This window comes from Carettochelys insculpta, chromosome 1, assembly GCF_033958435.1.
Source record: "Carettochelys insculpta isolate YL-2023 chromosome 1, ASM3395843v1, whole genome shotgun sequence".
In the NCBI taxonomy this organism is placed as follows: Eukaryota; Metazoa; Chordata; order Testudines; family Carettochelyidae; genus Carettochelys; species Carettochelys insculpta.
The window spans coordinates 196,574,066-196,600,863 of NC_134137.1; the positions used below are offsets into that span (position 1 = coordinate 196,574,066).

General features: G+C 44.5%; 1 protein-coding gene across 1 annotated transcript in view; it reads right to left on the bottom strand.

The window, feature by feature from the left end:
* The window catches only part of ROBO1 (roundabout guidance receptor 1), a 1,118,017-nt gene that overhangs the window by 557,558 nt on the left and 533,661 nt on the right, over window positions 1–26,798 (bottom strand). The window contains exon 3 of the mRNA XM_074997703.1: window positions 11,571–11,654. Coding sequence (XP_074853804.1) covers window positions 11,571–11,654 — 84 coding nt within the window. The remainder of the gene's footprint in view (window positions 1–11,570; window positions 11,655–26,798) is intronic.

Here is a 26,798-nt window from a genome sequence, read left to right on the forward strand (position 1 = left end):
CAAAAGAATGCTTTTTGTGTGTAGACACTCCACTGGATATTTCGAAAGAGCCCCTCCTTTCAAAAAATATTTCAAAAGAACTTACTAGTGTAGACATGGACTTATTTTATGCTTTTCTTGAAAGCCTATGCTCTTTCATGGTTTATGAATTTCCTTTATTTCACAGATATTTCTTTAGTTCCTTGTTCGGTGGTTTTTCCTCCACTTTTCAGTGGGAAATCCAGAGGGCTGCATCCTTGTCCCCTTTGGGTTTGTGTGACATTATTCAGAAACATGGTTTTATGCTGATGATTCAGAGGTTTACCTCTCCACTCTCAAAGGCTACGGCAATGCTGTGCCCTAAACTTGAAATAAGGTATGCAATTTGTGCTATGCAAATTACATATCCTATTTTGAGTTAATTTCAAAATAGGCTACCTGGCCATTTGGCACTGTCGGCACCCTACGTCGAAATAGTGTGCTGTTTCAAGGCATCCCTTACTCCTGCTGCAATGAGGTGTAGAATGGTGCCAAAATAGTGCACCCCTTATTTTGAAAAGTAATTTGAAATAACGGGTGTGCTTCATAAACACAGAGTAGCTATTTTGGGATACCCCAGTATCCCAAAATAACTCTGAAGTGTAGACATAGCCTTAGTGTTGACTGTCAAAAAACAAAACCTTATACTGTCTCTCTGACATCTGCTCATGGGTGTCCTTCGGCTCAACATTGCCACACTGAGCTCTTACTCTTTTTCTCATTACTGAAGCATGCTCCCAGTCACTCAAGCCCATAACCTGAGTACCACATTCCCCTTTTATTTCTAGACCCACATCAGTGCTGTAACTAGTTAATTTTACACCTGAGGCAAGAATATAAAATTGCACCCCCTCATATGTTCATAGTATTTAGTCCATAGAAAAAGGGAAAATACCTAAATAATAAATAATGATAATAACACACTGCTTATGCTGGATGGGGGGCTGTGTCTGGTTCCCCCAGGGCTTGCTGGTGGTGGTGGGGTCCGTAGGTGGCAGACCCACCGTGTCCCCATCTCTGCCACCTCACCTAGTGGCTGCTTATGGCAGGGCCGTGCAGGAAGTGGGGGTGGGTGGGTGTGCTGATAGCCAGGGGAGCAGAACCAAGATTGTAGTGTGGAAGGTGGCGCAGTGTGTAGGGTGAAGGGTGCGTGTGTGAAGGTGCTGGTAGTGCTGTGTGCAAGCAGTGTGTACACACGCGCACACACGCGTGTGTGTGTGTGTAAAGGTAGGGTGTGTATGACGGTGCTGTACCTATGGGCAGTGTGTGTGTGTGTGTGTGTGTGTGTAGATGCTGGTGGTAATGTGTGTTGTGAGAAAGTGTGTGGAGGTAGTGAAGTGTGTACAGGTGTAAATAGGTGGTGGTGCTGTACCAAGAGGCAGGTATATGAAAGTGCTGTTGGTCCTGTGTGTGCAGGTAGGGCCCTGCAGAGGAGCAGGCTCTGTGGAAGTGGGGCAATAAGCAGGGCCAGGGCGTGCTGGCGGCATGGTGTGTCAGGACGGGCGTGCGTAACGGTGCTGTGTGCAGAAGTGGGGCAGTGCACTGGGGCAGGGTGTGTGGAAATGGAGTGATGTGCAGGGGCAAGGTGTGCTGGCAGCACGGTGTGCAGGGGCAGTGTGTGTGTATGTAAGCACTGCTGATGCTCTGTGCAGGGTGTCTTGGTGGCAGTGACTGTGTGCAGCGGCAGGAGTGAGCGTGGTGCTTGCACAGGAGCAGGGTTTGTGGCAGTGACTGTGTGCAGGGGCAGGGACAGAGAGTGTGGGTGGTGCCGTGCACAGAGGCAGGGAGTCGGTGCTGTGCACAGGGGCTTGTGCAGATGTGCGCTACCACAAGAAACACCTGCCACCAGCTGGGGACAATCTGCTCATCAGTTGGGCAGTACCTGAGACTCTCTCAGGTGATGCCGAAGTGCTCAGCTGACAGGGAAGGCTCAGGTGCTGGGAGGAGTTTGCACATTTGAACCCCAGGGTCTGGCCTTCATAGGGCAAATGGGAGGAGGTAACGGCCTCCTGTCCCTTCTGAACTTTGGGTCTACACCCAGCACCTTCCCACTTCCACGCTGCTGCTCTGCCAGGGCTCTCCCCTTGCCCCATCCCCCATGTTCAGGGCGGGTGCAAGGGAGCAGACCTGCAGGGCTCCTGGCCAGCTGGCGGCCCGGCCGGGTGCATTTATTTCCCACCCTGAATTACTTGTGTGGGGAACGGGCCAGTAGTGGCCACTTAAATGAGGCTACCTGAGAGGCCAGGGGTCTGCAACTGAAATAAAGACAAGAGCCATTTTTTCCAAATTCAGTTACAAAATCAATACTTCAGGAGCTACAGTGCATGTAAATACGAGACAGTCCTTAATATATAATGTCAGACCAGACTTTTTTCACCCCTACTTTAAGAAGAGCACACAAAATATTTTGTACCAGTTAGAAACTCGTTACCCCCGTCTCCAGTCTTTAGCCACCTCAGCCCCCAAATCCACTCCTCTGTCCCCAAGCTTCACCCCCCATCCTGCAAACCCATAGTGGGGGGCATGGATTGCGTGGCAGGAACTCCCTGGGTGCCCCTAATGGCACACTGCACCCCATCACTCCTGCGTCCGAGGTGAGAGCCTCACCCACCTCACCTTGGTTACGGCCTTGACCCACACAGTCAGCTTGTTCAAGCATTGTTACTGTTTCCTGTACCACACCTCTGTGGCCTACCCACTTTTATAGTCAGACAGTTCAAATGTTTCCCAGGGGCTGGCAACCAAAAGAGCAAGAATAGGCATTTTTTTCAAGTTCATGAAAATATATCAATAATTCGACAGCTGCAATACCTATGAATACAAGATGGTCCTTGATAAATAAAGTCAAACCATACTTTTTGTAACCCCTGTATTAGGAACAGAAGACACACATCACACAATGCACTGCACATATTAAATGGCGAGTCATCCAACATTTCGAGATCACACATTGTTTGCTATTTAGACATGAATTGTTCATTGTTCAGCTACTAGATATCCACCAAAATATCAGAAATAAGCAGGAGAAGGTTTTTTCTTTTTTGTTTTTTAACTTTGCAATTAAAGCATCAGGCACCACAAAGAAAGCCTTAAAGAGTCTCATGCAGCTCCAGAGCCAGAGGCTGCAGACTGCTGATCCAAACCCTCATTCTCCATCTGTTGCAGACTATTTTTTCCTGAACCTGGGTCTTGTATTTTTCAGGTGTTTTAGCCACTGAGTTAAGGATGCATTCTGGTGTGGGTTGCTCTCAGTGGCCACTTATACACTAGCAAGGTCTTTCAGAAAATCAGGCCCTTTTTCCAAACAACACATGAAGCAGCCACACACACACAATTTCAATCTGAAATTGAAAGAATGTGGCTCTTCTTCCAGAAGACCTCTTCCACTCCCAGATCAGAAAAGTGCCCTTTGAAAGCTCCTTTAAAAAAATGAAGCAGGTGCATATTCTCCGCGGCCCTGTTTTGAAAGATCAGTCCTCATGGCACCAGATTTTTTGATCTCTGGCTCATTCTTTTGAAAGAGTAGGGGCTGTGTGCATGCTGTCTATGGAAAGAGAGGATCAATCTTTTAATCTACCTTTGTGTGTGTGTGTGGACACACTCTTTTGAAAGAAAATCATCCAGAAGACCGTCTTTTGAAACATCGCTGTGCTGTAGACACGGCCTGTCATGAATGAGTAAGGAAGGGGTTGATCTTGTTGAAATATCCTTATCTAAGGTGCTTGATATGTCCCTGGCCATGGGCTGTGGTGTCTGTGTGTTTCTCTCCACATCTTAACCAAAAGCCTTAGGAACTAAGCATCTAAACATCTATGTTGTTTAATTCATGACTTTATTCCCTATCAGGCCCATAAAACTGTTTCATAAAACCCTCATTGTAAAATCCCCCTTGAAGAACACCATAGAACTTTCTAGAACCGGAGTAAACAACAACGATGGTTGGAAGTGACAGTTGGTGTTAATATTCATGAGGGATAGTTAATATTGATGAGTTACAGTTTGAAATCCTAGTGTTTCATTGGTTAGTTTCCAATCCTTCATAAATATGTAACTCAGGACTTTGCTGGTTGCCATGGCAACCAAAATGCAACATGGACTTCAAACAGGCCCTATAAAGCTAGGAGCCTGAGGGCCCTGGACTCACTCTTGTTTGGGATCTGGACCTGGAAACAGCTGAAGAAGAAAAGAAGGTGACAAGCTTCGTGTCAGTCGTCGTACCCCAGCCACCGAGGGACGCCGAAGACCCGAAGAGGACGCCTTCAGGAACTCGGACTTTGCGCCCATAGTCAGCGAGGGACAAAAAAGAGCTCCTAACCACCACCACCATTTTGAAGGCTCCGGTCTAGCCGAAGGGGCTGTTCCAGCCGGAGGCACCGCCTACCAAGCGCGTGCCCGGTGACAGGGACAAACCGCAGCAGCAGTCCTACCCTTCTCCCCATTGACTATTGCCGTGGCCGGTGGGGAGAATCAAAGGCCATATAGAAATTACTACAAATTTGCTCATTTGCCTGCAAATTTGCACAGGAGGTTTTTGTGGACCACGTTGGTTCTTTTTCTCCTGGGTTTCTTCTTCTTCCTCTTTCCTATCTGGCCAGCGCGGCGCTGTAAAAACGCGCCTGTGCAGCCATATCTTCCTAGCTCCTAACAGAAGTGACCGCAGGCCCAGCGCCTGGAAACAGAGCTTGGGGAGGAGAGGTAACAAATCAATGAAATTGTAAATGACCTGGTTTATGTGCATGTTCTATACCTGTTGTTGCATCTTTGCCTGCTGCTGGATGTGTTAATAGCAGCAAGGCACTATAGGTATTATAGGTGTTAGGCTGGGACTGCCCCAGTTCTGCCGATAGCATTCAAGCTGTAACCCTTTGTTTCTAATAGCCTATGTAAAGCACAGGGGGCGCTATTTATAGCCAGCCCGAAATTTCTGCAACCCTCAAAGAATAGCAAACACATAATTTACTTTGCCAGCAAAAAGGCAAGGGTTAATTTGACTGGCCCGTGACAGGGACAGATTTTGAACTCGGAAACTACCGAGCAGGAGTTTCCTAATTAGGACTAGCCATTGGCCAGGCAGTCCATTTTAGGGAGTCATCGTAAAAAGCTGCCCCCAAAACCTCAGGAGTCGTCGTAAAAGGCGGCCCTTAAAACTTCGGGAGCTGTCGTAGGAGGCAGCCCCATTCCATCTGCTCCCCCCTGTTCGAGAGGGAGGTTGAGCGCCCAGATCATCGTAAGAGGTGATTCTGGAATAAGGTTGAGAGCCTCGTGGTTCTCCCCCCTGCTTGTAGGGGATTAATACCCCACAGCAGGGTACCTAGTCTTTAACTGGTGCCTCTTAAAACGAGGTAATTTCATAATACTATGCTTAACTGCTTTTCCCCTTACAGCACGCAGTGAAGACTCCATGGAATACCTGGGAGCCTCTGTAAGTAGCGGGACACTTTAAGGGTGCTTCTTATTGCGGCAGTACGTAAACGAAGGGTTGGATTTATAAGTGAGCAAACTCTGTGCTAAGAAGCTAATAGACAAAGAGGAAAAACCTATAGTTGTTAACTCAGGTTTGTCCAGTTAGTAAAAAACCTTTCCCTTTAATAAATTCCTTTTTGGTTGTACCTTGAAAGAGACTCTCTCATTCTTTCAGGGCAGACGGCGTTCAGCAGCACCGACTCAGATCCTAGCACAACCCTGTAAACCCCATTGGAAGCAACCACCGTGTACAGCGCACTGGGTTGCGGGGTAAAATCCAGTGAGACACTCCAACAGCATCTCTAAGGGTGTGGCCGAGTGTCTCGGAGGCAAAAAATTGGAAAAAGTTAAAAATTTGTGTTGTGCCTCAGTTTCCCCAGTTGCGCACACATCAGCCAAAAACATTGCCTCTCGCGATAGATCTCTTCCTCAAGTAACTTGAGCCCAGGTAAGCCAATGGGAGCGGAGTGACTTTTTCAAACTAAGAACAAACACAGTTTAAGGGGCTTTTGTCTGCTGGGAAGGCAGAGAGAAAAGATGGAGGGAGAGTATGTTTCCCAGGCAACTGAAATGAATCCCATAAATATCCTGACTGTCACAAGATCAACAATAGAGATGTAAGTAAAAGGGAAAGGTATGGTTAGATACAATCAGGTTATGGTTATTTTGAATTTGGTTGGACTGGCTACTGCTGTTTGCTTGTTACCTTGTTTTGTTGTTTGCCGCTTTGTTCTTTTTTGTTGTTCTGACTTGATGTTTTTCCCCACTGTAACTTTAAAGCTGAATCCCAAGGAAATACTTTTCTCTGCACGCAACCCATGATTTATTTCTCTTGTTTTGTGAATAAATCACTCTTTTTAAACAATTGATCTGATGCCTGTGTCCTGACAAGGGGCCTGTGTACGCCTGTGTATGTGTATGCCTTGGGCTGAAAGGTCAGCTACTGAATTACAGTTTTTGTGTCTAATCTCTCTCTGGAGGGAGGGTTAACAGCTTGGGACTGCCCTCACAGGAAGATAATCCCAAGTGTATCTTCCTAGGTTAAGGGTTTTTTGTTTTAACTGGGTGGAGGCAGCATACTGTCCAAGGTCCAGGGGATCTGTGACGCTGGGAAGTTTTAAAGTAAAGCCTGAGTATAGCCAGGTGTTTTAAGTTTTTATGGGCCCCTGCTTTCTGCACTCGGAGTGCCAGAGTGGGGACAGAGCCCTGAGACGGCCAGTCTGGCTTGCTGAAACTGTTCCAGTTTGTATATATAAATATTTGTTATTGAAGGGATATTCCCCTGATCCCAGGCTTCTTTTCACTCTCTCTCTTGCTAATTATTTATACAGAGTAGAACAACCACAACAGGAGAACTTGAGACCAAACCCCCAACAGACGAGTTGTTAGGACATTCAACTAGGAACAGGGAAATCTGGTTTAAGTCCCTGTCTGTGAGAAGATATGGATTCAAAGCTGGCTCTGCTACTTTCCATGTGAGTGTTCTAACCACTGGGTTATTGAAGAGAGTGGGGAAAGAAAGGCACAACCAAGTCCTCTTTGATTTTGTGAATTGTGACTGAGGAGGCGTCTCCATAGGGAAAACAGCTCTGTGGCATGGCTCTGGCTGGCCTGTGTCAGCTGTCTTGGGCTTGCAGAGCTAAATATCGTTTAAACTTTTGGGCTCAAGTTGGAGCCTGAGCTCTGGGACTTCCACCTCCATCTAGACATACCTTTAGTTCTTTTGTGAATATCAGCTTTCATTTCCATATTTACATTGCTTTAAAAATAATTACAAATGTCCCAAAATCAAAATAAACTTTTTCCCCAACCTAAAACAATTTTTCCCAAACTTCAATTCACACACACACACACACACACACACACACACACACACACAATCAGAAAAAGTTGGTTTTGGTTTAATTTGAAAGTATGATGTTTGACTTCTCAGAATTGCCAGACAACTTTTAAAAATCAGTCATTTGCAAAGCTCTATTCAAGTGTCAGTGTCAAGGCTAGTCTTTTGCCTCTTAGCCTATTAGTTACTAGACTTTGCTGCCTTTCTCCTATTGCACAATGCTTGGCTTAATTAATGCTTTGAGTAAAAGAGCAGATGCTGAAAGAGACTTGTTGACCTTGCAAAAAAGATTCTTTTACTGATTTCTCTTCAATATGCAAACTGAATTCTGTTGTCTTGATGTCGTCTGTCCCCGAGCCTCTCTGGATATTGCTTAACTATACATAAAAGGAATGACTTTAATCCCTGGCTCTTTTTAACCAACAATAAAGATCTTTAGATGTACTTTGAACATTAGTGTTTGCCAAAATGTGTTTGCAGAAAAATATGTCTGGGAGTACACAGTCCTTGATTCCCTTACAAGATTTCCCACTGGCTAGATTTCTTTAAAAAAAAGACTGAACAAGATACTCACCAGAGTAATTAACTTATTCTGCTGCCATTGGAGCTAATGGCACAACTCCAATGAATTTTAACAGGAAAATGGCAGGCACTTTAAAACTCATAAAGTGTATATAAACACCCCCTTAAGTCCAATATGTAATAGCCACATATCTTCACCCTCAAATACTGTATTATGGAAGCAAAAACAAAGGGAAAGGAGAATGCATATATTGGAAAATGCTTAACACTCAACTTTTCATCTAATGAGCTGCAATCTGCAAGAATGCTTTGCCTGTTCACCCTCAGGGTTAAATTTATATGGGGATAGATGGTGAGACTCTGTCAGTGAAGGAATAATTTCTAGTAACATACCACCAAAGCCTGATTGGCTTCAAGATCAGCTGCAAGATGCATCTGGTCATCTTGAAATTTAAGCTGACTGGGAGTTTTGCTGATCAAGAAGGATACAGTCTTAGTTAATTAGTTGGAACTTAATTATCAATCAATGAGGACTGTTGTAAATTTCTGGTAATATGTGGTCAAGAATATTGATTTTGCTTTGTTTTATTTGCATAAGCATTCTTTACGAACAAACACTAAAACCCCCAAAACATAATGAGTGAACTCTTTAGGCTGGTGGAAGAGGGGAGCTGACTGCTCCTGCTCCTCCAGCACTGCGGCTGCGACTGGCTTTCCAGAACTCTGTCTTTCATTCCTTGGCTTTGCCAGTTTTCTGTATGGCTATGTCTACACTTGAGTATTTTGTCAACAAAACCCAGGGAATGTCCAGATTCCCAAGGCATCTGTTGACAGTAAATCGACAGAACACAGCACTTTTGCTGTTGGCTGTACCCCACTCTGCATGAGGCGGAACATCTCTGTGGACAGATATCTGTTGACAGAAGGCCTGTCTGGACTTTCCAACGGGGCCTTCTGTTGACAGAAAGGGCTTCTGGGACACCAGGCGGCCTGGTCTGCTCTGCTTCTGATTGGCCATTTTGTTGAGAGAGTAGCCAGGCAGTCCAGCCACTATCTGGGAAGAGAGCAGGTTGCTCTTGCATGGCAGTTTGGCTATGATCTGTCAACAGAAGTTTTGTCAGAAAATCTCTTCCTACAAAAACTTCTGTTGACAAATTGCTCTAGTCTAGACATAGCCTTTGATCTTGGGAAAGTCATTTAGGTCGTTTCAACACACGCCACTTTCTGCTAATGAACAGCCCAAAATATGCTAATGAGGTGCAGATGCAAATTCCCCACACTTCATTCGCATAAGGCGACGTGATTTGGAGTCCGAAAGACATTCTTCCAGACTCCAAAATGCTGTTTAGAAGCATGGCCCCTGGGGGGGTCTTCTGGAAGGAAGTCCTTCTTCTGAAGGCCCCTTCTTCCCAAATATTTTCAGGAAGAAAGGGCCTCTGGAAGAAGGACTTCCTTCTGGAAGACCCACAGGGGCCACGCTTCTAAACAGTGTTTTGGAGTCCGGAAGAACTTCTTCTGGGCTCCAAATCACATGACTTTATGCAAATGAGGCACGGGGAATTTGCATCCATGTCTCATTAGCGTATTTCAGACCATTTATTAGCATGCCACTTTAGTGGCATGTGTAGAAACAGCCTTAGTCTCTTGAGGAGGGGGCTCCCATCGATGAAATGAAGAAATATTTCTCTGTCATATACCTGTTTACCGCTCATGGGATTTTAGTGAGGATAAAACAATGTTTGTGAGTGCTTGGACTCCATTATAATGGGGGCTGTGTAAGTACTTAAATAGTTGGCTCAATAATAATTCTTTGCAACAACTTGTTCCATCTCCTAATATGAAGTGCAGATCTGTGGCCTGAAGGTGTTGATGCACATAATGTCATATCTACGGGAACATACATACGATTATCAATATTTTGTTAATGTTTTATGCCCTTCATCATAAGAGCTGTGTTTGGCACATAAATATAAATGTCTCTGTAGAATAAGTATTATGTCATTTGTTTTGCAGGTGGGGAAATTAAGGAAAAGAGAGTGTAAGGATCATATATTTAAAGGCACATAGGCATCTAATTCTCATTGATAAAACAGAATTATTCTCCTAAATACCTTTTTAAACCTGTCTATAAGTGACTAACATATGGACTGAGCATAATGCAGTGGCAGAACCAGAACCAGAACCCAGGAATTGCAATTCCCAGTTCTGTGCTCTAGACAATAAACAGCATTATTTCCCTGAAAACCATGCACTTACAATTAGTGTAAAACATTATTTAAGATACCTTAAATCATTATGCCTACTTTGTACTGCTGCACACGATGCTCTGAATTTTCAGGGTACACTAGCACAACATAATTATCAGAAGCATGTCTTCTCCTTAACATTTGTAAGGTGTAAACATGTCTTCAAGTACAAACCCACCAGTCAAGAGTGGTGAAATAATAGTATCCCGCAGGGTATTATGGTATAATAGAATGAAACCTGTAAGGATGTTAAAGCCATCCTACACGATTTTATTTAGTTTATCTTCTGCACCTTGAGGGCATTAGCGGCTAATTATATTGGCTTGCTTTCTCCTTTTTTCAGAAGGAAATATTTCAGAAAAGAACACAACAGTGTTTACAAAGCTAGCTTTGTACCTAATATTGCTAGGAACCAAAAATTGCTAGGGACAGATAATGCAAGCAATAATTATTGTATAAATAGATTTGAAGTTTTATGAATGATAGTATATTATTCTCTCTTTCTTATTCCCAACTTACCCCCTGAGTGCCCTGAACAGAGAAAGCTTTATTTTTAAATATTTAAGACCCCTTTTTTTTCCAAGTTACCTAACGACAAGCTAACTGTACAAGATAAGGCATTGCACTATTCGTCCATCCCAAAGCATAGTTAAATGTTAAATGTGTGACTCACTCATATCCCCATCCTTGCTTCCCACTCCGCAGCCCAAAAGTGACTCAGCAGAAATGCAAATAGTAAACACATCCGGTTTTCACATTTTTCAGATAATAATTTAGGGTTAGACTATGACATCCTAATTAACGTGAAGTAATCTAAGAGCAATCCAAATGGGCTAGATTTAGAGTAACTGTGTCTACACCACTGCAACTGATCTACAAGCTACTCCTCTGAAGGAAAACACCATTCAGTGTGGATAAGGATGGCAAAATTGGACCCTTCAGTGATTTCTACTGCACTGAACTCAATAGCACTGCTTTATCTTCTGCTTTCCTGACAAGCAGACACAATTCTTTAAAGAATAAGAATCATGCCAAACAAAAGTCACGGAAACTTCTCTAATCTTCAGGTTTTTTTTTGAAGTTTTAGGTGTATTCTGTTGCTTTTTATAACAAGCAAACACATGGAGAAAACGTGTCAGTCTGCCGAGCAAATTGTTTGGGGGTGAACTTTTTGTCATGCAATGACTTACACAGTCAGTAGGAGATTTCTGCTACATTTCCCCTCCCCTGCTCAGTAACACAAAGAATCACAAATGTATAAACAACCTGAGCAGTCTGAAAGGAAAAAAGGAGTGAAGACAGTTGGCTTGTGTATTTAAACAGTACTATTGTATCCAAACATTATTTGCAGAGTGGTATGAATGCTGATGTTCTGCAATTATGATAGCCTGAGATATAACAGATGATAGTAGAGATGGTTAAGGATTTGTATACAAGTGGCGATATGGAACAATTAATATTTTTAGAAAGATAAACTCTACCTGTGTAGCCCAGCGAATTGTCGTCATTATCAGAGGTGGGAAGTGGTGTTCCGCTGTCGCTCCCCCTCTCTAGGTCATCAGAGTCTGTCGGAAACAACACCAGAGCTGCTGATGGGGTCACAGTAGTAACAGTAGTTGCCATTTCCATCAAAACATGTCCAGATACAAATAAATCCATATATGACAGAAAGACACACAGTGACAATACACAGCATACTTTATCGTTCCACAGCCTGTGTTGTGTTAACCACTGTAACATCTTCAGTAACGTTGCTTTTCGTCACCAATTCCCTTTCTATTCTGTTTCCTTATTCCCCTAGATTAATTCTTTTACTGCACCTTTTGCTCTTACTTTTCCGCTTGCGAAGTGCTCAGTCTACATTCAGAGAAACAGCCAGCACAGGCTGTGGCGAGCATATGGGACAGAGAAGGCAGGGTAGTTGAATGCTGGCATTGCTAATTTTCTACCTTATTGTTAATCAAAGCTATTGACTGTGATCACTCCCCATCATCACTTCATCTCCTGGAAATTACAGACTCAGGGGACTTTACCTCTTTGTGCAGGAGGAGGGGGACAGTGTCTTGTCAAAAGGGGCGGGGGAGGGTTGATATAAATACCATACCTTCTCTGGAGGAGGGGCCAGGGCCATATCTCAGCAATGAAAAGGCAACAGTTTATCATCATAAGAAAGAGATATATTTTCTAGATTGAAAGGCGCTTTAAGAAACACTCAATTTTAATGACATGCTAAAAAAAATCCCAATACAGAAATCAGGTTTTAATACTTTGTAAAATAAGTCACTAGTCTGAAATTTCACATGGCAAAGTAATAAAGAGTGAAAACAGAAGGTATTAAAAACAGGGCACATGGTCTGAAAATAAAAACACGCTGTGCAGTGGTTTGGCAATGCAGAAAGAGATTTTCCCTTTATCAATATCTTATAGCATAGCTTTATGTACAATGGCATAATACATAATGTTAAACTGCATGCAGATTTGTTTCAATTGTCTTTATACAAATAGCAAATTGAAAAAATATTAGGGGTGGCTAAAATAATGGCATATTGAATATGTTGCTGTTTATAAATGGGGGTAGGTATGGAACACAATCAGTTCATATTGTACTTAAAATATCACTTATACAGTAGAAAGTTTATCTGGCTATTGACTTACTGTTTAGTTTCTACTGCAAGTATGATAGTTATATGATGATTACCTAAGTATTTTAAAGACTTTGAACAGAATGACATTTTTTACCTTTAACATATTTCCTGGACTATTATATTCAGCAAATATTAATGACTGATATTTAATAAGATTGATAAATTTAATTTAAAAATTCTATATATATTTGAAAATTTTGTGGATGTTAAAAGAAAACACCCATGATAGCTAAACCAGAAAAGTGTTATTAAAACACTTTCTCTGTTATTTCAGAATGTTTTCTTTACTCTTTTGATATCAATTCTTAAAAATCCTCTGGCTATGCCATAAAAACAAAAACTCATTTTCTTCTTGAAATAAATAAAAAGATGACGAAATATCTTCTAAAAGGAATTTGAAATATGGAATTCAAGACAAACTAATAGTTCTCCATCTCACTTTTTAAAATTTATCGGTTAAAATAATGCCAGTGTCTCTTTAAATAACTGTAGTGGGAATGAATGAGGGTTGTTCTTAGGACACCCACAAATAGCAAAATATGTTCATTTACTGGTCCATTCATCTTTGCTGGCTTAGTAAAGGCCAATACTTAAAATCTGCTCAGAAAGTGGCAATTGCAGTGAGGGCATCAAAATTCTGCTACTCCAACTTGTTCACTTATTAGCATTCAGGCCTTGATCATGTCAGAGTTTTACATTACATTAGTGAAGAACAATAGAACTGGACTTTTGGGGGACTGGTATCCAGTTTAAAAATAGACACACTGTAAATACATCTACACTAGAGAGTTTTGTTGATAAAACACCGGTTTTGTCGACAAGGCTTGCAGAGCATCCACACTAAAAATGCATTCTATCAAGAGTATATCAACAAAACATGGCACTTTTGTCAACAGCCTTCTGCGTCTCCCCCACAAAGCAGAATGCCTTTCTCAAAAGAAACTGTTAACAAAAAAGCTGTGTGGATGCTCCAGAAGGCCCTGTGTTGACAGACAGGGCTTCCGGGTCACTGGGCAGCCCGGTCTGCTGTACTTCTAACTGGCTGTTCTGTTGGGAGAGCAGCCAGGCAGTCCACTTTTTCGATTTGCTTTGCTTTCTGGCTGCAAGCTGTCATCAGAAGTTTGGTCAGAAGACCTCTCCTGACAGTAACTTCTATCAACAGATCTCTCTAGTGTAGACATAGCCTGTGATATTTAAACAAACAAACAAACAAACAAAGAAAACAAACAAACAAAGAAACAAACAACTGACATCCCTTTCACATGTATTTAGGCATCCTAACCATAGACATTTTTTCTGTAAAACAATTTCAATATCCAAGTCAATTATCTATTGTTATTCACATTCTAATTCACATAGAAATTGCTTGCAAAAATACTTGGAACATGGCAGAAAGCAGTCCCCTTTTAGTTATTGCTTCCCAACACTGGAAGATTTATTTGTATAAATAAACAACCACAACAACCATTATTTCAAGAGGCATGACTATAGTTTTCCAAACTTACATTCTAGCTTGTACAGGAGATAAAAGTGCTTTAAAATATCTGTAATAATTGTAAGTTCCCTGAAATAAAAAGGGCATACTAGAATTTCACTAAACACAGAGCTTCAATTTAGTCCTGTACAAACTATTTTTAAACTTCTTTTCAGCATCTAGAACTTATTTATTTATTGTAGCTTTTTCTTAGCATTATCAAGCCTGAGCTACAAAATTTCTGAGCAATAGCATTAATTGACATTTTAAAGACAACCATTAATAAAAGATTAGGCAAAAACAAATGAATATAAATTACTATCAATATTAGAATTGTGTTCTACAAATTGGATCAATTCACATTGATTCCTTCCTACTAATCTAGAGGAATGCAGGGAAGAGGCATGAGAAAAAGAGCACATAAGAGCACTGAGCACATAAGACCTATATGAAGAAATTGTGTCATAAATTTCTGTTTCATTTTTAGTGGCAAGGGTTATGGCACAAAACAATCAACCTAAAAACAGAAATCTCTTTATAACCCAGCTTTACCTAAAATTTTGGTCTAGTTTATGATGAACTTGCCATATTAACTAATGATACTGACATAGTATTAAACACTGATCTACAAAAGAGGCTCAGTTGTTCCGAACAATACTATTGTAATTTGGCACACCTTCATAATAAAATTAGTATCACTTTGAATGTAATTTTATTCAGGCCAATCCTGGACTGGTGTAATTTGTCTTAGATCCATGCAGGATAGGAGAGTTCTCACCAGATGGTAGATCTGTCTCTGGAAGCTTCCTCTCTGTGGCTATGTCTACACTAGCACACTACAGTGAAGTAGCGTATTTCGAAGTAAGGACATCGAAATAAGCTACTTCTATGTGTATCATCTACACATCCTTCAGGGCTGGTGCCGTTGATGTTCAACATCGAAGTAGGAACAGGGAACGTCGAAAGGAGCCTCCCTGGACGGAAATGTGGAGCGTTCACACACACAAATGCTCCCCTTCAAAATAAGGGGCCAGCAAAGCCCCAAGCCACTCCCTTAAAGGGCCCCTCCCAGACACACACACCCTGCACAGCACGAGATCCATAGAGCCGACAACCGGTTGTAGACCCTCTGCATGCATCATGGACCCCCAGCTGCAGCAGCAGCAGCAGCAGCCGCCGCCAGAAGCCCTGGGCTAAGGGCTGCTGCACGCAGTGACCATAGAGCTCTTCAGGGACTGGACAGAGCATCTCTCAACCCCTCAGCTGATGGCCACCATGGAGGACCCCGCTATTTCGAACTAGTGGGATGCGGCTCTTCGGATGGGAATAGCGATTTCGACGTCTTGTTGCCTAATGTCGATTTCAACATCATAATAGCACACGGCATGTGTAGACACGACGTGTGCTATTTTGACATTGTGCCGGCTACTTTGAAGCAGCCGGTGAGTGTAGATGCATCCTGCATGTTTACACTGTTTGGTTGCCTTCTTTCCTAAGATTTGTTTAAAATGTTTTCTTTGGGACAGGGATTTGGGGCACTATTGAGTGATACATAAATTAATCAATCAACTTTACAAACATCTAAAGTGACCACTGTCAATTGGTACATGTCTCAAAATTACGTGTGTATAACTGTAAAAACCATTAAATAAAAGTTATTGAACGGGCACAACAGACAATTTGCACCTGAGCATTGATTTGTTCCGTACAGTAAAAGGGTTAAGACAAGATTGCTCAGGATACTGTAGTTCAGCTGAAAGCAATAGAGCTAGGTTGATTTATACCAGATGAGGATCTGGCCCGTTAAAACTATTCATGCCACAATGAAACTTTCTGACAGATTTAGTAGTTGCTTTTTTACGAAAACAAGTATTTCCACTTGCGAAGAAAATCTTGGGAATAGAGACAATTTTAAACTTCTTTCCCTCTTGAGTTTTAATTTGCCTTACATGCCAAAGATTTAAAAATAATTATAAACACAGGGGAGTTTCCTGTTATACTAATGCAAGTGTAATGCTGACAGACCTGGGTTGCTGGCACTACGGGTAGAACCTGTGAGCATAGGGTCTCAAGCCCTGTACTGTACCACAGGAGCTCAAGGGCAGGTGGTTTTCAACTGAGAGCTGTAGAGCAGAGACTTCACTCACCCCAGATGAGGTCTCAGTGCCTTTGGGTACTACATGCTTCCCTGGGCTGAGAAAGCAAGCTCCAAGCTTCTGAGACCTTCCAGCAGTTCTTCCTGGCCAATGAGCCAGTTTGCTAACAGACACTGCTGGGTACTACACATAGTTTGTGCAAGCTATTCTTTTGCATTCATTTTTAAAAATACACATATAATGGATAATTGTAGGCAACAGCAGCTTCATCATATACTCACCAGGTACTTATTTGGGCAAGAGTTATATTTCTTTGGGAAACAAAGGCTTCATTGTGTACTCTCAAGTTCTAAAAGTTCAAGCTGTATTTGCAAACAATTGGCACAGAAAGGACTACTATAGACATTTAAATATACAGCAAATATTTCAGATAGAAGGATTTAAACTGCAGCACTTATTGTTGTATTGGGTACTGCTGTAAACATGCATTGCAGGAACACTCCATAGTATCTCCTGACCTATTTAATTTTGACCTTTAATTTTTCTCACCCCTTGGTTTTTCTTAGTGGTTCTCCCCACCCCTTTACACCAACATTCACCAGTCTTAGATCTCACGTGCTCCACATCTGCTACCGCTTCTTTCTCTTCCAGACCAAAATGGAGGTAACAGCTAATTAAGTGGTGCTTGAAGTTTGCTAACAGGTGGTGGCCCCAGCTGCGTTAGTTGCAAGAGTAGATAGACACCCTCCCCTTTCCTTCTCCTGCATAAGGCACCATAATTAATTAGGACAAGAAAGCATGTGTTGGTGATTGACAAACTGATTTGTAACAGCATTTCCTTCTCTAAGACAGGCAATGAGGTTTCTTGAGAAGATATAAAACAAATAGACTACTTGGTGATGTGCACCATAATCATCTAGAGAACATGCAAATTAAGTCAGATGTATAATAAATAAGTTGTCTTTTAACTTTACTTTTTGGCTACAATTATAACAAAAGCAATGTGACTCACCTGAGAATTTTTTGAAACATTAAAGTTACTTTATACTAGATATATTTCAAATGATAATTCCCTCAGTAATCAAATACAGGCAGTGACAAATAATACCAACCACAGCCTGTGAGCAATCTTTGTCCTACTCTTCAGGTGCACCCCAGTTCTGATTAGTCACACTCAAATTGTTCTTGCAACCATTACTCAAACCTATTGTCTTCAAAGGGACTACTCCTGAGATTAAGGGCTGCAGAAATGCCTCAATCTCTACTATGTTAGCCCTGCACTGTTGTTGCAAAGTTGCATTCTGGGACTCTTTTGTTATGTGCTTAAGTAGGATGGAATCAAGTTTAGTTTCCCTTCACATAGGGTGCGTCTACACTATGGCTCCATTTCGAAAGGACGGCTTTCGAAATTGAACGTTGAAAGACAGCCTTTTGAAACGGAGCATCCACACATGAAAGTGGGGACCAAAGGTTTGACCCATCCTTTCAAAAGGCCCACAGTGCACTTTCGAAAGAGAGCATCCACACATCTCACGGGACTTTTTCAAAAGAACAGGGCAGGAAGTGCTGCAGGTAAGGTTGCATGGCAGACGAGTCGTTCCAGGGCCGCTGCCTGCCATCTCTTTAAAGGGCCTGCCACCCCAAGCCCCAGCCTGTATGCACTGAGGGGCAGCTACTTGTCCCCAGGCACACAGGGAGAGGGAGCGGAAGAGGCATCCTGAGCCACCATGGACCCCGAGCTGTGCCCCCACCCCCACATCGAAACCATAGCTGGTGCACTGGCCATGGTCCTGGCCACTGTGCACCAGTCGCTCTGGGTGGCCACCCTGCTAGCCACTCTCATGGAGGCTGTCCTCAGGGCATGATGTCCCCAGCTGGTCCCCCAGGTCATCCACTGCATGTGGGCCTTGCCCACAAACAGTGACTAGTGGGACCAGATGATGTTGGAGGACTGGGGTGACGACTGGGGGCTACAGAACTTCAGGATGACCAGCCACTCCCACAGGAGGCCGGTGCTCCTGCTCCAGAAAAGGGTGACCGTTGCCCTCTGGAAGCTGGCCTCCTCAGACAGACACTGATTCGTCGGCCACCAGTTTGGTGTGGGCAGGACCACTGTTGGGGCCACCCTCAATGATGTAAGCTGTGCCTGAGTCACACCTAGACTGCATGTGGGGGGGCGGGGGGTACCCTGGCAAAGGGCACCATCGGGAACTGGGGGGGGCAGCCCCCACCAGGGACAGGGCGGGGACGGGGATGGGCAGGCACACAGGGGGGGATGGGGATGGGAGGACACACAGGGGTCAAGGGGTGAGGATGCGGATGGGAGGGCACGCTGCACCCCACCCCACACTCACGAGCGCACCCCCCAATGCCCTGAAGGTCATCCGGGCCATCAACAAAGTGCTCCCGAGGCAGCTGGTCTGTGTCAGGGACCTGGACGATGCCATCTGGGGCTTCAAGGAGTTGGGCTTCCTGAACTGCTTCGGGGCCCTGGACAGTGCACACATTGCCATCCGGGCCCTGAAGCATAGCCATGGGGCCTATATAAACCACAAGGGCTACCATTCTGTGGTCCTTCAGGTGCTTGTCAATGCCAACGGTTGATTCCAGGACATCTGCATGGGCTAGTCCAGCTGTGACCATGATGCCAGGATGTTCCAGAACGTGGGGCTGGGACGCTGCATGGCTGAGGGCAACTTCATCACCCTTGCGAGCTCCCCACTGGGGACACCACAGTGCCACCCTGCATTGTGGCAGATGCGGCCTACCCCCTGCAGGCCTGGCTGATGAGGTCATACACAGGGCATGCACAGCCTAGCCAGGACGTTTTTAATGAGTGGCTGAACCAGGCCCACAATATGGCTGAGCAGGCGTATGGCTGCCTGAAGGAGCACTTTAGATGCCTCCACACCAGGTTGGAGGTGGGACTCCCCAACATCCTGGCAGTAGTCAGGGCCCGCTTGCACCCTGCACAACCTGGTGGAGGCAAAACACGAGCCTTTCATGCGGGGGTGGGCCGCTGAGGCAGGGCGTGGGTCCGAATAGCCCCCTGCTGCCCCATGCCACCAGGCACAGCAGGATCGACTGCAGGTATGAGAGGCCCTGCACCATGCCTTCAAGCAGGAGCCACGGTGACCCCCTGCCCTGCACACCTTGAACCCCACCAGCACCCTGCGCACGCACACACACACACACACACACACAGGAGACACAGGGTAAAACTCAACAATAAACCTTTTAATGAAAATTAACTGACTCTCCCTGATCGAGGGAACTATTTACAGGTGGGAGGGGGAACAGCTTATGGGGGACCCGGGGGAACTATTTAGAAACTGGAGGGGAACAACTAATGGAGGGCCAGGGGAACTATTTGCAGGGGCATAGCAGCCCCTGGTAGGAACCCTCTGAACCCTGGAGGGGCCAGGGTCGAGGTGGGGTGGCCTCACCCCTCAAGGGTGCTTGACGGCCAGGATCCCTGTTGCCCATGCAACCCCTTCCTCCCTGTGTCTGGGGACCCCATTGAGGCTGGTCTGGGGCCCGCAGCCCAGGGAGGTAGGGGTGCAGCTGGGGCATGGTCCCTGTGGCCTCGCTGGGATCAGCATGGGGAGAGTGGAGGGCGGGGGATGAGGCCTCCATCTGGCTGGCCCTGGCCAGAAATGCGTGGGCCAGGCTCATGAAGCTGGCTGGGTGGAGGTCGGGTGGGACCAAGGACTCAAGGTCGGGCTTGTGTGTGGGTGCTGCTGTGAGGGAAAGTGGGATGGGGGTGGGGAGAAGTCACAGGAGGGAGGAGAGGGGACGGGCGGGTGACAGGGGTGGCCTGGGGATGGGAGGGGCGGAGGGAGTGGCACACAATGGGGCAGTGGCTGATCACAGCCTGGGTCAGGGCATCCAGGTTGGCTGCCGCCTGGTCCCAGACCTGCTGCTCCATGGCAAGCCACTCTCGCAGCACACCTGTCAAGTCGCACAGAGCTGCTGTGTGGGCTGCGTCCCCTGCCTCCTTCTCCTCCCTGGCCTCTTGGTGCTGGCGAATAGCCCAGCAGCGGCCCCAGGCTGTCCCTGATTGGGCTCCAGGCCACTCCTCCTCGTCCTCCATGATCAGGCTCCCCAGGACCAACGTGGGGTTGGTCCTGCTGCCAGCTGCTGGAGCTGTGGAGACATAAACAGGGGAGGAATGAGCCATTAGTCACTAGTGAAGGCCCCCATGAACCCCCGCTCCCCACCCCACCCGGGGGACCCTGCAGAGACCACATCCCATGGTTCCCCCTCTGGGTGCTGGGAACATTAATTCTCCTCAGCCCCACCCAGTCCCTCCATGGCCGGGTGGCTGATGGTGCTGTCCCGGCTTCATGGTGCTGAGTGCTGCACGTCAGCCTTCTGAGGCTGGGGAAGCAGGGCTGTTTGGCCTGCCTGTGCCCTGGGGCTGACAGCTGTATGGGTGGGCTGCGGCCACCCCGGACAGGACTGTGCTCACTGTGCGCCCCCTCTCCAAGCCCCATGGCGACTGTCATGCACGGCACATACCTCTGGGTCCCTCCAGGAACTCGAGTGAGGCACAGTTGGAGGAGGCCTGGCTGGATGGGACTGATGGGACGTCATTGATGAGGGCCCCCTCTCTCAAGCCCTCATCATCACTTATAGTCTGGAGCCTCCGCAGGCACCTGACGCCAGCTGCTGGTCCTGGGCAGTCCTCCCCCTTGGTCCTCATCTCAGGCTCTGGGTTGGTTTCAGGGTCTGCAGTAATGAGGACCATGGCCGGGGGGTCCTGCCTCCTTAGGCCCAAGGAGGTTGCCCGGCTCCTTAAAGTAGGGGCAGCTGGTGGCTGCTGCCCCCAACCACCTGGCTGTGTCCCACACCCTGCAGTAGCCCTGGTGCATCTCCTTCATCTTGGACGTCACCTGTTCTGGGGTGTGGGTGGGGTGACCCTGACTGGTGAGGCCTGTGGCGAGGTGGTCGAACACTGTCTTGTTCTGGCTCCGGACCCCCATCTGATGCAGGACCTCCTTGTCTTCCCAGAGCGTGAGAAGGTTCCGCAGTTCACCCTCAGTCCGTGAGGGGGCCTGGTGATTCGGTGCCTGGCTCCCCTCCTGGGAGGACTCCCCAGCATCCTTGGGGGACTGTCGGTATGGGTGGGGGACCAACGTGCTGGCCAAGGTGCCAAGGAGGGCGCTGTTGTGCTTGGAGAATCGTGGCTGGCCACGGGCTGTGCAGCAGCGTGAGCTCCCTGCTGCCTGCACACTCTCAGCTTCCTGCCTGGGGCTTTGTGGGAGCCTGTGTCTTTTAACGTGACTGGACGCTGAAGCCATAGAGCCTCGCTTGTGCTGTGAGTGGTGCCGTCTCCTGCCAGCTGATTGCTGCCATGGAGGACCCCTTCTTTTGAAACAGCGGGCCATGGAGGATTTACACTTACTGTCTTTCAAAAGGGATGCTCTTTCCACCATAGAAACAGAGGACCAAATTTGAAGGAACTGCCCCATTCTTTCGAAGTTACTTTAGAATGTTTGCAGAGTGTGTGTAGATGCCCCGCAGGTTGTTTCGAAAGACGACCATCTTTTGACCTTGCTTTCAAACGTAGTTGCTATTGTAGACACACCCATAATGCCTGACTTGAACCAAAGTCTTCGGAGATGAATTAATGCTGAATCCACCATCTCACTTAACCCTCTCTCTCAGTTTTTATATTGTTTTTATACTCAGTTTTTTTTATACTGTTAGGCAAGCTTTTTTTTTTTGTCATGTGTAATTAAAAAAGCTTGTGAACTACCCCTGTTAAAGATGCTGTTGCTCACAGCTGACTAATGAAAATATAAGTCCTGATTCAACACTCTGTGTCACTGGGTTTTCAACAGTGTCTGCAGCAGAAAACAAATGTAAAAATAAAGTGCTGTGTCAGACACATACATTGGAAAAGTTACAGAGGGGGTAGCTGTGTTCTGTATCTTCACAAAACAAAAAAGCAGTCCAATAGCACTTTAAAGACAAACAAAATAATTTATTAAGTGATGTGCTTTTGCCACGTGGTGAAAGCTCATCACCTAATAAATCATTTTGTTAGTCTTTAAAGTACCATGGGACTGCTTTTTCTGTTTTATTGAAAAAGTTGTGAAAGTTTAGCACAGACATTGTCATATATTAGTTATATTAGTGTAAGGCAAATGCTTGGATGGTTCCAAATAAAAGGAAAATGAGCTTTTTGGATGGTGCTCCCTTCCACCAAAACACGTGTGCATAAACCAAGTGTGACAGTTAAATAAAAATATAAAAGCTGCTATACTGGGGCAGACCATGAACTAATTTGTCCAGTATCCTGTTTCTGAGAGAGGAACATATCAGAGCTTCTGGAGGAATATACAGAACAGGGCAGTTTGGCTATGGCTACACCGCAAAGTTATTCTGAAACGACAACAGCTACTTTGAAATAACTTTGCTGTTGTTTACTCTATGCACACACTATTCCAAAATAAATTCAAAATAGCAGATGCATTATGTCAAAATCTGTAAACCTCATTGGGGGAGGAATAGTGCCTATTTAGAAACAGTTATTTCAAAATAGTTGCTGTTAAGGTGCGGGATAGTGCTTATCTTGAAAATATGGTCAATCTTACCAACCAGTTCAGGTGTAGTTACCTTTTGGACCAGATCCTGTGAACTAATGTGGACTAAATCCAAAACCACCTCTCTGACCCACTGCTACAAGAAGCAGTCATTTAATGCGTTACAAATTTTGCTTCTACATCACACCCTGTGATGACGTTTATAGAGAGAATATGATGGTAGCTGAAATTACCCATAATTATTTCATTTAGTAGTTTTGTAGCCTTTTAAAACTCCCTTGGCCTTTTACAATCACTGTTACCATTCCAGGTAAGAGACTGCTAGGATATTCCTTCAGACAGAGGAATATCTAGTTTACTCATCTTACTATTTAGACTTCCACCATTATGAATGTACATGCTTATTCAACTGTCAATTTGTTGTAACTTGCCATCATGTGTTATGTTTGAATGAGATTCTTATGTTCCTCTCTTGCTTCTACCTAAGCTGTACCAACCTCGTATCTATCCTCCTGACTAGGAAACAAAGTTCCACTATTTGCTCCTTTGCACAGGTCAGTTTTTCCCCCAGCCTTAGTTCCAAAAAATCCTTTTGAATTTTATGTGCCAGCAGCCAGGTTCTATTTTGATGAAGGTGGAGCCCATCTCTCCTCTGTAATCTATTCCTTCTAGGGAAGCCATCAGACTCCCGGGAACACTGGATCTGCACAATCAGAGGAGGCAGGGCCTTGGGTGGAAGGGCATCTTCCAGACTGTCCGGTGCATGCCACACTGCAGCCCCTTCCCTCTCCAGCAACCCTTCAGAGCCATCTAGAGTGTGTCACAAAATGCTCTAGCAGCGAGTTAAAAGGCCCAGGTCTCCAGACACAGCTAAGAACCCTGGTCCCTTTTGAATTACCTGGCCCCAAGGCAACACTCTCTTTTGCCTCCCGCTGTCAGTGGGCTTGATTCCTTCCACTAGTCTCTGGTTCCCAGTAATTTTAATTGTCTCCTCACAACACTATTAACTCATCCATGCATTATGACCTCGTAGTTCTGCCTATTTTTACTGCTCCATGTGTGGATTTGAAAGCATTTCACAGAAGGCTACCATAGAAGTCCTAGACTTTCATCTTTCACCCAGAAGTCTAAATTTGGCCACCATTTCAATATACCTGCTGGGAAGTCTATGCATATCTATTGGAAACTCAAACAATTTCTTCTGCATACACTTCTAACCCTCCTGTCCCCTCTAGTAATACTGTTCTATTTGGAGCCATGTTGCCATTGGTTCTGGCATCAGTGTTACTACCTTTTCTGTATCTCCAAGAGGAGCTGCAGGCTCAGAGGAAAGTTCTGCTCATTCCACCAAACAAACATGGTTGGGCAGTATGTGAGGGGCATATGCTGTACTCAGCGGATGCTTCTCAATGTCTACTCTCCACTTTCAGAATATACCCAGAGGTATACAGAGTCCCAGTTTTACAGCTATCACACTGAGATGAGAAGACAGAGCTCAGGGCCTCTTGCAAATAAGTGGGATCTTCCATGCTTTCTTTTGCTCTTTGCTCTACCTATTACCAAAAAGCTGAGGGAGGAGCACACGATCCTTTAAGTGGACACATTTCAGCTTTCCGAGATACAAAAATGAGCTACAAATTAAACAAAAGCTTTGTATTCATTCACAGGCCACAATCCAGTGCCTAAGAGAACAGTAACAATGCATTCATGAAGTGTAACAATACTGAAGTGAGTACTGCAAACTAAAGACAAAGAGCACTGCCAACAGCCATCCAAACTGAAACCTCATTAAGAGCAAGAAAATCACGTGTTGTATCAGTAAATCAAAACCATGAGGAGTTCACAGTAAGCCACCAGAACATGTCCATTCAAAAGCAGTGAAAAGCCGAGCATGCTACAGTTTTCCTTTCGTAACTTTTCCAAGGAAGTGGATTACTCAGAGCTGTCAAGTGATTCTCACCTACAGTGCAAACATTTGTATCCCATAGAGCCTCCATATTCTTAGTGTAGGAAGCAGAGATAATTGCTGATGAAAGGTGATTTGCTTCCTATTACTAAGGGCTGGTCTACTTTTTTTTTTTGCTTGGTTGTTTGTTTTGTTTCAGAAAACCCCACTTTTTGCCAGAAAAAAACCCAAAGCATTCATACAGCCAAGCAGGATCATTTGAAGTAAGAGGGCTTTTCCCTCAAAATAATTATTCCAGCTCTGCGAATCACTTTTGCCAACTCCATCCCCCAATTTCAAGGTAAAAAAGAAATATGTGTGAACAAAGAACAGCTATTAATGGCTCATTTGAAAGCTCTTTTTGCAGTGCTCTGGCTGTGAACTGTGGCTGTAGGTGAGAACATTCCATTTCCCAATGCTGTGTCTGTGTGAATGAGATTTTCCCTCATTACTTATTTAGACATTAGAATGTTGAAATAGGTCATTTTGGTAAAAAAAAACCCTCAAATGTAAACATGGCCTTAGTCATAGGTTTTGTCTTCACATATAGGCTACGTCTACTCTGCCCCTCCCTTTCAGAAAGGGCATGTAAATACAATGGATTGAAAATGCTAATGAGGCACTGATAAGAATATTCAGCACCTCATTTGCATAATGGACACCACTCACCACATCAAAAGTGCTGCTTTTGAAATGCAAAATAGCTGTGTAGATGGGGTTCCTTCGAAAGGAAGCCCCACTTTCAAACTGCATTCGAGAGCGGGGCTTCCTTTTGAAGGAACCCCATCTATATGGCTACTTTACATTTTGAAAGCAGCACTTTTGACAAGGCGAGTGGCTGACATTATGCAAATGAGGTCCTAAATATTCATATAATCATCTCATTAGCCTTTTTGATCAGTTGCATTCACATGCCCCTTCCAAAAGGGATGGGCAATATCGATATACCCATAATGTTACATTGTTGTATCTGCCCTGTTGAATCTGTATCATTGTTGTGCCTGTATGTGAAGACACTCCTAAGCAGGCAGGAGAACTTCTGCTATCAGCGGATTTAATCCACCTCTCCAAGAGGTGGTAACTATGTTGAAGAGAGAAGCTGTCAGTACCCGGAAGATAGATCGGCATGGCTACGTGGGTTTTTCACATCCTTGAGGCGTGTAATAATAACTGGCCATAATGTTTCTTTCTACAAGACTCTTCTTTAGAACAAAATTTTTGTATGTTATATATGAGATATTAAAGAGCATTTCTTTGAGATCAAAACAATTCTACAACAGGTTTTTATAGGTTGTTTACCTGAACAGTTAGCGTGTTAGTAAGTCAGATCCTTAGTGCAGTAAATGACTCGACATGTAAGCATTTGTCTGTAAAATTCTATATGAAAGGCTGGAGTCCTTTCTCTCTAAAACATCAGAATGCTCACATTATGTGTATTCAGAATGCTATTCATAGAGCTGCAAATTCTTCAGAGAAAATGGACAAATAGGCTATGTCAACACAGCAGCATTACTCCTGAATAAGCTATTCTGGAAGAGGTTATCCGGAATAGTTTTTTCCGAAATAGTGCAGCTACACACAAAAAATGCATTTCAAAATAGCGCCCACCTACTTTGAAAGACAGCATGTACACACAATAGAGCCTATTTTGAAATAGAGCCACTGGGTGCACTATGGCTTATTTCGAAATAGGCTCTATTCCCTGACTACACAGCCCTTATTTCGAAATACCTATTTCTAAACAGGTACTATTTCTCATACAAATGAGGTTTACCAATTTCAGGATAAAGCATCCACTATTTTGAAATTATTTTGAAATAGCAGTTGTGTTGTGTAGATATTAGGATAGTTATTTTGAAATAGTGGCAACTATTTCTAAATAACTTTGCTGTGTAGACACGCACATAAAAATTAGAAACAGTCATTTAGACCAGAATGAAGTCTATACACCTTAGAAACTACAGGCTTTAACTTGTAATGATTCACACAATGGTAGTA